General features: G+C 48.4%; 1 protein-coding gene across 2 annotated transcripts in view; it reads left to right on the top strand.

Moving 5' to 3' along the window:
• Positions 1 to 231: 231 nt before the first annotated feature.
• LOC123373338 (solute carrier organic anion transporter family member 4C1-like) overlaps positions 232 to 11,151 on the top strand; it is a 108,658-nt gene continuing 97,738 nt past the window's right edge. For both annotated transcript variants that reach the window (XM_045022330.1, XM_045022329.1), the window contains exon 1: positions 232 to 1,130. In XM_045022330.1, coding sequence (XP_044878265.1) covers positions 905 to 1,130 — 226 coding nt within the window. In that variant the 5' untranslated portion in view covers positions 232 to 904. The remainder of the gene's footprint in view (positions 1,131 to 11,151) is intronic.

Here is an 11,151-nt window from a genome sequence, read left to right as displayed (position 1 = left end):
AGGATGGGTTTCATCCCATCTAACTTTCTGGGCATGAGGAAGGACAGCACCGGGAATAACTACCCTCTAGCTTTTTCTGTCAATAGCATTTGATGTTCTGAAAGTTTTAATTCCAGCAAGAGACTTTCAGGAGGGGATTCTTTCAGGTACTTGATTTTTAAAAATACAATGGGGTTTCTGTCTATCCACCTACAGTCTGATTTCATAGCTCTTTGCAACAATGCCAGTCGCTCACATCCACAGCCGCTGTGTGGTTGTGGAGCCTACATCAGTCACCCTAGCTGGGAGTCCAGGCTAGTCCCATCTCCACCGGCTGTTTTTCCCTGACTTCATGCACCCTGACAGGCTTAATTACGTAAACCATTATGACTCTAGTAACTAAAGGAGAACTGGGTATTGAGGCATAACCATGAATTTGCAAAACGCTTCCAGTGGCGGTGCGCTGTCACTTTGCAGGTTTCTTGGGTGATGATGCCTTGGTAGGGCGAAAAGCCCCCGCGCAGAAGAGGGGCAGGGAGGTAGAAGGCAGGCCGAGAAAAGGCGGCTGTACAAAGTTTTCCTTCGAAGGCGAGAGGGCTGCTGGCGAACGGCCCGGCCTGGGGCAGGGGTAGCTCCCGAAGGCTGAGGTGCACGAAGCCCCTCCCCTGTAGCGACCGCCCGCAGCCTCCCCTCAGCCAGGGCTGTGCTGGGCAGAGCGGCAGGTGCCGGGCAGCAGCCGTAGCCGCCCCCGCTCTTCGAAAGCGCCCGAGCCGGCTCTCCAGTCGCGGGCAGGGCAGGGCAGGGCACGGCGGCGCGGCCCCAAGGGAGGCAGCAGCCACCTACCCCGAGTATTTAGAGGGTCCGGTCCCGGGTGAGGCTGCCCCTGGCCGGAGCTGGGCAGGTGCTGAGCGCGGACGGCATCGCTATGAAGCGGGAAGGCATCGCGAACCTGGCTTTCGAGCCCTCCAGCCCCGACCTCCGTCTCCAGTCCAGGGTGAGCGTCAGCCGCCCACGCCCGGCCCCCGGCCGCCCCCCGCCGGAGTGTGAGGAGGGGCCGTGCGGGTGGGGCAGCTTCACCCCTCGGGCTCTGCAGCTGTGCAACAACCCCGAGGGCTACCTGAGCGCCTACAGCCTGCTGGCCGTCTTCCAAGGTAACCCTCCCCTGAGGGGGCGATCCCTGGGGGGGGGGGGGATCCCTACCGTGCCCCTGGGGGGGAAGGTGGAGGAGAAGGGTGGGATGAGATCATGGGCTAGGGAGGCTGTGGAGGGGACTTTGACTCTTGGGATAAGAGAGGAACCGGGGGTGTGAGCTCCAGCAGGGTTGGTGTCAGCCTAAAATCTTGTGACTTCGTCAGGCTCCATGTTATGCATATTCAGGCTCCTAACTAAAGTGACCTAGATAATGCCAGATTCTCAAGTGCTTTCCCACTACCCCTCTCACCCTTTTCTTTACTTATTCTTAAACTTGTCTGAGTACCTCTCTGGTCAATCGGTTTCACACCCTTTCTTGTGCCACTTCACTACTACTTATAATATAGGGAAAATGCTCCCACCTTTTACTTTATATGACTTTACAAAGAAATCAAATGTTAACACAACAATAAGTGTGTGGTGGTTAGGCCATGGATAATGCAACTAGCTGTGTTCCAAGCAAGTCAGCCACTGTTTTTCATCAGATTGGTTAGTTTAGCTACAAAATTAAAGTATATTTTCAGACCCTTGTATCTGGTGTTCTAACAATGGCTTAGTACTGAAAACTTCCAGCAGTCAAACCTGAGAGCCCAGTGCATCAATGGGTATACAGTCATGACTACACACAGGCCCTGATCCTGGAAACTCTTAATCAGGTACTTACCTTTATGCATGGAAGTTATGCATATGTGTAAATTTCTGCAGAGTTGGGACCATAGTCAGGATAACTTAACTTTTTTTAAAAATTTTTTAAACAAATGTTTTCTAGGTGTCACTGACTCCAGTAAAACAATTTTTCCTGGTGCTTGAGTCCAGTAATCACTGAGTTCTAGGACTAAATCATAAAACAAAGAAATAGCTGAAAAACTTGCAACATGCAAGGTTATTTTGCTTGTAATGTTCACAGTGCAGTTCTAGAGATCAAGAATCACCTTCGGGGGTGGCACCAGCCTCTTCCCAATTGGGGTGAGGGGGCTGAGGAGAGAGAGCCAGGAAATTGGGGTGTGTGCGTGCAATACATCTTGTGGGCACTGGTCACCTTTACTTCTGCAATTCTCTGCCACCAGCAACAGCGCATAAGTAAGGGAGGCAATACCATACCATACCGCCCTTACTTCTGTGTAATGTTTGACCTTTGGGCTGGGACAGATATTTTCAGTCAGTATTACATTTCCTTAAAACACATTTGTGGAATTAATGATAATTTTGCCTTGATCTTGCAGAGAGCCATGCCAGGTGGCTGCCTGAATTAAGCCTCTTTCACTTCATTGGTATGCTTACCAGATTGCACCCTCCTCTGTCCACTAAAAAGAAAGCAGGAGGGGGCACTAGCCTCTTGCCCAGTATTTCAGTGGTTACAGCAGTGGTTCTCAACTGGTACGCAGAGGTTTTCCAGGGGATACAGCAACTCATCTAGATATTTGCCTAGTTTTATAACAGGCCACGTGAAAAGCATTGGCAAAGTCAGTACCAACTAAAATTTCATACAGATAATGACATGTTTATACTGCTCTATATACTAAAACAGTGTTTCTCAACCCTGGGGCTCACGACTTATTTTAGACTTGTATGGTAAACATGAGAAAGTAAGCAATTTTTCAGTAATAGTGTCCTGTGACACTTTGTATTTTTACATCTGATTTTGTAAGTAGTTTTTAAGTGAGGTGAAACTTGGGGTTATGCAAGACAAATCAACCTCCTGAAAGGGGTACAATAGTGAAATAGTGTTTCCTAATATCCAACCTGTTATATCCTTGGGGCAGCCGGTGTAGGAAGCAATCACTTGAGGCCAGAGAGCAGGCAGCTAACCAAAACCTCCATTTTATTTACAGATATACAGAGAGCTCACTCAGCCGGTTGAAACTGGTTGAGCTAACCCATAATAATCTAACTCAGTTGCCATAGCAACAAAAACCATGACAACCAAATACACAACACAACCAAGACCTCCCCCACAGAAACTTGAGACCATTGCTTCTTGTTCTGTCATCTGCCACCACTGAGAACAGCCTAGCTTCATCCTCTTTGGAACCCTCCCTTCAGGTAGTTGAATGCTGCTATCAAATCCCCATTCACTCTTCTCTTCTTCAGACTAAATAACCCCATTTCCCTCAGCCTCTCCTTGTAAGTCATGTTCCCCAGCCTCCTAATCATTTTTGTTGCCCTCTGCCCAATTTGTCTACATCCATTCCATGGTGGGGGGGGACGACCAAAACTGAACACAATACTCCAGGTGTAGCCTCACCAGTGCTGAATAGAGGGGAATAATCACTTTCCTTGATCTGCTGACAATGCTCCTACTAATATAGCCCAATATGCCGTTGGCCTTCTTGGCAACCAAGGGCACACTGTTGACTCATATCCAGCTTCTCATCCACTGTAATCTCTAGGTCCTTTTCTGCAAAACTGCTGCTTAGGCCTGGTCTACACTAGGACTTTAATTCGAATTTAGCAGCGTTAATTCGAACTAACCGCTCAACCGTCCACACCAGGAAGCCATTTAATTCGAACTAGAGGGCTCTTTAGTTCGAATTTGGTACTCCACCCCGGCAGGTGGAGTAACGCTAAATTCGACATGGCTAGCTCGAATTAGGCTAGGTGTGGATGCAAATCGAACTTAGTAGCTCCGGGAGCTATCCCACAGTGCACCACTCTGTTGACGCTCTGGACAGCAGTCGGAGCTTGGATTCTCTGACCAGCCACACAGGAAATGACCCGGGAAAATTTGAATTCATTTTCCTGTCTGGGCACTTTGAATCTGACGTCCTGGCTGGACATCGGGGCGAGCTCCGCAGCACCTGCCACGATGCAGAGCTCTCCAGCAGAGGAGTCCGGGCAATCCCAGAATAGAAAGAGGTCCCCAGCATGGACTGACCGGGAAGTCATGGATCTGATCGCTGTGTGGGGCGAGGAGTCTGTGCTCTCGGAGCTGCGCTCCAGCAAGCGGAATGCAAAGACCTTCGAGAAGGTCTCGAAAGCCATGAAAGACAAAGGATACAGCCGGGATGCGATGCAGTGCCGCGTGAAAGTCAAGGACCTAAGACAAGGGTATCAAAAAGTCAGAGCGGCAAACGGACGCTCCGGAGCCAAGCCCCAGACATGCCGCTTCTACGAGGCACTGCATGCCATTCTAGGTGGGTCTGCCACCACTGCCCCACCAGTGACGGTGGACTCCGAGGACGGAATAGTGTACCGGGACAGTTCCTCCTCGATGTTCGCCGATGGGGAAGATGAGGAATGGTCTTTGGAGGACGGCGCAGGCGACAGCGAACCCACTCCCGCTTTCCCTGACAGCCAGGATCTCTTCATCACCCTCACAGAGATCCCCTACCAACCCTCCCCTGCCGTTAACCCGGACTCAGAATCAGGGGAAGGATCAGGCGGTAAGTGCTATAGACTTGTAAACATTTATTTTTTATAAAATATGTATATAAAAAATAGAAACACTATATAAAAAATTGTAAATATTAAACTATACGAAAAGTAGGTCCACACAAAGAGGGATTGAAGAAAAATCCTCTAGCGACAATTCAACGAAGGTGTCATACAGTTCCTCGAAAAGCCTCCGCAGGAGGTTTCTTGGGAGAGGTGCCTTGTTGGGCGCTCCGTTGAAGCAAACTCTTCCTTGCCAGGACATCCGAATATACAGAGGGATCATCGCCTCCACGAGCATTGCTGCATATGGTACTGGTCGGTGCAGCGCTTCCCTTAGCATCCTCTCTTTCTGGGCACGGGTGACCCGCCTCAGGGTGATCTCGTTCTGGAAATACTGCATCTAAGTAGGGCAATTAGTGTATTGTTACTATTGTTAATGGTTTAAAATTAGGTTGCATAACAATGACCCTCGCCTAACAGCCACGTGCTAGAGGCCACAGAGAACAAGCATACATTGATCTTTCCCGTGCACTGGTGGGAGGGGCTGCAAAAGGCTCATCCTTTCTGCTTTCCACATTGCCTTTAGCAGGAGAGCACAGCTATCCACTAACTGATAAGCATTATCTACTGTAAGGCTTACCAGGACTGTGTGCAAGACGGATTCAGCTGTCTCTCCCCGCTTGTCCGCTCTCCTGTGCAATGGCACCGCCAATGAGAGCGTACTCCGAAATCTCGAACTAGTTCTGAGATCTCGCGAGACTTGGTGCCCTGTATAGTCTTGCTCTCTTAAACTGACTTGACTGTGTTCACTGTCCGCAAACCTGTATTTGGTCAAGGAAATCACTTACTTTTTCGCATCACACAGCTTCGGCTCTTTCCCGGACTGCCCCGGCATCCCCCTCGCAGAGGCTGGCTCAGATTAGACGGCGAAAGAAAAAGACTAGGGACGAGATGTTCCAGGAACTGATGGCCTGCTCCAGAGCAGAGGAGGCAGAGCAGAGACAGTGGAGGGAGACCCTGTGTCAGCAGCATCGCACACACATCGAACGGGAGGATAGGTGGCGGCAGGAAGACCAGCAGGCGACTCAAACGCTGCTTGGTCTAATGAGGGAGCAAACGGACACGCTCCGGCGCCTTGTAGATGTTCTGCAGGACCGCAGGCAGGAGGAGAGAGCCCCCCTGCACTGCATCTGCAACCGCCCTCCAATGCCAAGAAGTCCTGTCCCCCCCTCACCCAAAGTAACAAGAAGGAGGGGCGGTAGGGGCCGTGAGAACTGTCACTGCACCGCAGCAGAGCGCTAATGTACAAGACACCTCTCGCGCTCTAAATTTGTAGAAGTTCTTCCCTTACAGGATCACCCAGTCCCAAATCCAAGTTTCAACCCCCCACTGTGTATAACATTATTAAAAGCGGTTTGCTGTTACTCACTGTTTCCGTCACGTTTCTCGTGTCAGAAGACTTTGTGTGTAGGGGGGGGGGATTTTTAATTGCAGTGCATAGCCCACATTACCAGGGTACAGACTTGGGGGCAGGGTCAACTGCAGGGCACACACAGACTGCAGTCACTAGTCACCAGGGTCAGTCTGTGTGGTGTATGCTGCCCCGGGTGATTCGTTGATGTGTATGCTTGTCCAGGGTCCTGGCGCCTGCCATCCCCGAATGTAAAGGCAGGCTTCCCTTACGATGCACTTCGACCGTAGCCACGAGCCTCTCCGCTGCCCTGAGCCCCAAAAAGAGCCCTCATCCAGGGACAGATACTCACCCTTCCCCCACACACCTCACCCCTTCCAACGCCCAAACCCACAGCCCACAGCCGTCATGCAAACCCCTATCCAAAGACGGCACCCCTCGCCCCTTCCTGCAAACCCATCCATTCCTGCAAACCCACCTCTACATGCACAACCACTGTAAACCGTCCCCCACCCCACAGACCTATGTAGGAGCAGGAGGCTGTCCGTCCTGTATTGGACAAGCGGTCTGTACATCAGTGCACACCGAACCCAGCACAGTATGCTTCCATGTTTCAACCCAGGAACAGAAATGCAAAGTCAACGAAAGATTTATTATTAATTACTGTTACATTTCATTAGTTTTAAAACGTGCTTTGGAAGTGGGGGAAACTTGGAGAACCGGGTTTGTGAGCTCAGATCTAACTCGACACATACAGACACAGGCTCATGATCAGGCTCTCTTAAAATCAAGTGGACAGTCACAGGTTACCCTGCTCTGCGAGGAAACTAGCTTTCAAAGCCTCCCGGATGCACAGCGCTTCCCGCTGGGATATTCTCTCGGCACGGGTGTCTGGCTGATCGTAAACAGCAGCCAGGCGATTTGCCTCAACCTCCCATCCGGCAAAAAAGGTCTCGCCCTTGCTCTCACAGAGATTGTGGAGCACACAGCAAGCAGCAATAACTACGGGGATATTCTTTTCGCTGATGTCCGAGCGAGTCAGTAAGCTCCGCCATCTCCCCTTGAGACGTCCGAAAGCACACTCCACGACCATTCTGCACTTGCTCAGCCGGTAGTTGAAGAGTTCCTTCTCACTGTCCAAGGCGCCTGTATAGGGCTTCATGAGCCAGGGCATTAGCGGGTAGGCCGGGTCCCCGAGGATCACTGTAGGCATCTGCACATCCCCTACCGTTATTTTGTGGTCCGGGAAGAAAGTACCTGCCTGGAGGCGTTTGAAGAGACCAGAGTTCCTGAACACACGCGCATCATGAACCTTGCCCGCCCACCCGACGAAGATGTTGGTAAAACGTCCCCTATGGTCCACCAGTGCTTGCAGCACCATAGAAAAGTAGCCCTTTCGGTTAATGTACTCGCTGGCCTGGTGGGCTGGTGCCAAGATAGGGATGTGAGTCCCATCTATAGCCCCACCGCAGTTTGGGAATCCCATCGCGGCGAAGCCATCTATGACGACCTGGACGTTTCCGAGAGTCACTACCTTTGAGAGCAGTTGCTCAACGATTGCGTGGGCTACTTGAATCACAGCAACCCCCACGGTAGATTTGCCCACGCCAAAGTGGTTCGCTACTGACCGGTAGCTGTCTGGCGTGGCAAGTTTCCAGAGGGCTATGGCCACTCGCTTCTGCACACTCAGGGCTGCTCGCATCCGTGTGTCCTGGCGCTTCAGGGCAGGGGACAGCAAGTCACACAGTTCAAGGAAAGTGCCCTTACGCATCCTGAAGTTCCGCAGCCACTGTGATTCATCCCAGACCTGCAGCACTATGCGGTCCCACCAGTCCGTGCTTGTTTCCCGGGCCCAGAATCGCCGTTCCACACCATGAACTTGACCCATTGCCACCAGGATCTCCACGGTGCGGCGTACCCTGCTTTGTGAGAGGCCTGCGCCACTCTCCTCACCGCGCTGCCGGAGCCTCCTCGCCCGATTTCTCAGCAGCTGACTGTGGAAGAGGTGGACGATAAGGTGCGAGGAGTTGACAACGGCCATAAGTGCAGCGATGATCGCAGCGGGCTCCATGCTCGCAGTGCTGTGGCGTCCGCGCTGTAACCGACCAGAGAAGGGCGCGATCAGATTTCCCGCCGGCGCTTTCAGGGAGGGAGGGCGTGATTGACGGTTCAATGACGACAGTATCCCAAAACCGCCCTCAACACATTTTTTCCCCCAGCAGGCATTGCGAGCTCTACCCAGCATTCCAATGGGCAGCGGGGACTGCGGGAACTGTGGGATAGCTTCCCACAGTGCACCGCTTCGAAAGTCGACGCCGGCCCCGTTAATGTGGACTCAGAAGTTCGAATTAGTGTATTTAGTGTGGATACACAAATTCGACTTCATAAGGTCGAATCCACAAATTCGACTTAAGTAGATTCGAAATAGTCTTGTAGTGTAGACAAGGCCTCAGCCAGTCAGTCCACAGCCTGTATTGGTGCATAGGATTCTTCCCTCCTAAGTGCAGGATTCTGCACTTGTCCTTGTTGAACCTCATCAGATTTCTTTTGGCCCAATCCTCCAATTTGTCTAGGTCACTCTGGACCCTATAATGCTGCTTACTTCTTGTTTTCAATGTCACCTGAAAGTGAGAACAGGCATTTGTATAGCACTGTTGTAGCCGGCATTGCAAGATATTTGCATGCCAGATGCACTAAAAATTCATATATCCCTTGATGCTTCAATCACCATTCCAGAGGACAGGTGTCTGTGCAGATTACAGGTTCTGCTCAATAACTACCCAAAGCAGTGTGGACCGACGCATGTTCATTTTCATCATCTGAGTCAGATGCCACCAGCAGAAGATTGGTATGTGGTGTTTTTTTTTTTTTTTTTGTGGTTCGGGTTCTGTAGTTTCAGCATCACTGTTGCTCTTTTAAGACTTCTGAAAGCATGCTCCATACCTCATCCCTGTCAGATTTTGGAAGGCACTTCAGATTCTTAAATCTTGGTTCAAGTGCTGTAGTTATCTTTAGAAATTTTCCATTAGTATATCTTTTCATTTTGTCAAATTTGCAGTGTAAGTGTTCTTAAAACAAACATGTGCTGGGTCATCATCCAAGACTACTATAACATGAAATATATGGCAGAATGTTGGTAAAACAGAGCAGGAAACATAGAATTCTCCCCAAGGAGTTCAGTCACAAATTTAATTAACACATTTTTTTAACTAACATCATCAACATGGAATCATGTCATCTGGAATGATGGCCGAAGCATGAAGGGGCATATGAACGTTTAGCAAATCTGGCACATAAATACCTTGCAATGCCAGCTACAGAAGTGCCATGTGAACGCCTGTTCTCACTTTCTGGTGATCTTGTAAATAAGAAGCAGGCAGCATTATCTCCTGTAAATGTAAATAAACTTAGTCTGTTAGTCTATAAGGTGCCACAGGATTCTTTGCTGCTTTTACAGATCCAGACTAACACGGGCTACCCCTCTGATACGTAAATAAACTTGTTTCTCTTAGCGATTGGCTGAACAAGAAGTAGGACTGAGTGGATTTGTAGGCTCAAGTTTTGCATTGTTTTGTTTTGGAGTGCTGTTATGTAACAAAACTACATTTGTAAGTTGCACTTTCATGACAGATTGCACTACAGTACTTGTATGAGATGAATTGAAAAATACTATTACTTTGATTATTTTTACAGTGCAAATATTTGTAAAAAAGATATAAACTGAGCACTGTACACTTTGTATTCTGTGTTGTAATTGAAATCAATATATTTGAAAATATAGAAAACATCCAAAAGATGTAATAAATTTCAATTGGTATGCTATTGTTTAACATTGCAATTAATTTTTTTTATCATGATTAATTTTTTGAGTTAATTGCATGAGTTAACTACAATTAATCGACAGTCCTAGTAAAAAGTTAAAATAGTAATGACTAGCTTTAATAAAGTAAGTCAAAGATTAATGACTTGCAACTAACATCCTAGTTCTTTGGTGCAGTACCTCTAGTGGACCACACTGTGGACTAGCCTTCACATACTGCAGAAATGCAAGTAGTTGAAACACTGTTCTTTAGCTAATATTTACTCGAGTGCTAAGAACTCTTGGAGTAAGACCTGGGAGTTGCCAACAGTATAGTGTCTGGATCAACAGGCTGCCATCTCTGCTAAAGCAACTGTGTTGCTCCTTTTGTAATAAGGAGCCATTGACCATTATTTTGCCAGCAATTACATTTAGCACTAAATTATAGTTTAAACTCTCATAAATGAATTTGCTTGTTATTTTAGTCAGTGATTGAACATAGGTAACTAAACCAATGACCAGTTACAATAAGAATGTTTAACAGCTTTTTGTAATCAGTTACTGACCTACTTCACTTTTGTGGTGTACAGGTATTTAACTCTTGTGAGCCAGTTTCCCATCTTTAAAATATAAAGATGCTTACCTACTTCATATGAGTGCTCAGGGACCTAAATAGATGTTTGAAGTGCTATACATATGCCAAAAAAAATGACAAAAGCAGAAAATCAGTTTGATATTTGCTCAGTCCTTTAGGTCATTAAGGCCTCTAGTCACCACTGTGTTTGGTGAAGTAAAAAACAATCCATCACGCCAACAGTTTGTCATAGTGGCCTTGAATACTGGAATTCCTCTCCCCTCCCCCCAGTACTCCAACATATTAATTAAATAGCTTGGATATTACAGTTCATAGGGTGAGCCCTTCTCCAGGCCTTTATGCTAGGTGTGGCAATTAAGTCGCTCTCCCTGACCCAATACTGGGCTTTAAGGATTTCCCTCAGTGCAGGAACTATGGAGGCAAGCTGTAAGATTGACTGAGGACCCCTCAGAAGCCTTGCAGTAATGGATATGCTGGGCATGGGGCTAGCAGCAGGAAGGGTATGCTGCAGATGGTCTGAGTAGTGTTTCTGCCTATAGGGCATTCTTGAGAGGCTGCTATAACATAAGTTTGTCTATGCTTACAGCTGTGTGTAAAGTACAGACACTGCATGCCTAGCTAGTACAGTTATAAATCGCATGTGGATGGTGAAGCACTGTTTAGGCAAGTAGAGTACAAGCACTCCTGAACCTTGTGGGTACATACTGGGTAAATACCATGGGTATATAATCACCGAAGCAGTATCTCCCCACCTATCCTGCTACAGGAGTTTTTCCCTGCCACAGGGAAAGGCTTCTGTAG

This window comes from Mauremys mutica, chromosome 6 (genome assembly GCF_020497125.1).
Source record: "Mauremys mutica isolate MM-2020 ecotype Southern chromosome 6, ASM2049712v1, whole genome shotgun sequence".
In the NCBI taxonomy this organism is placed as follows: domain Eukaryota; kingdom Metazoa; phylum Chordata; order Testudines; family Geoemydidae; genus Mauremys; species Mauremys mutica.
The sequence above is the reverse complement of the archived record's forward strand: the minus strand, read 5'-3'. Positions and strand labels throughout refer to the sequence as shown.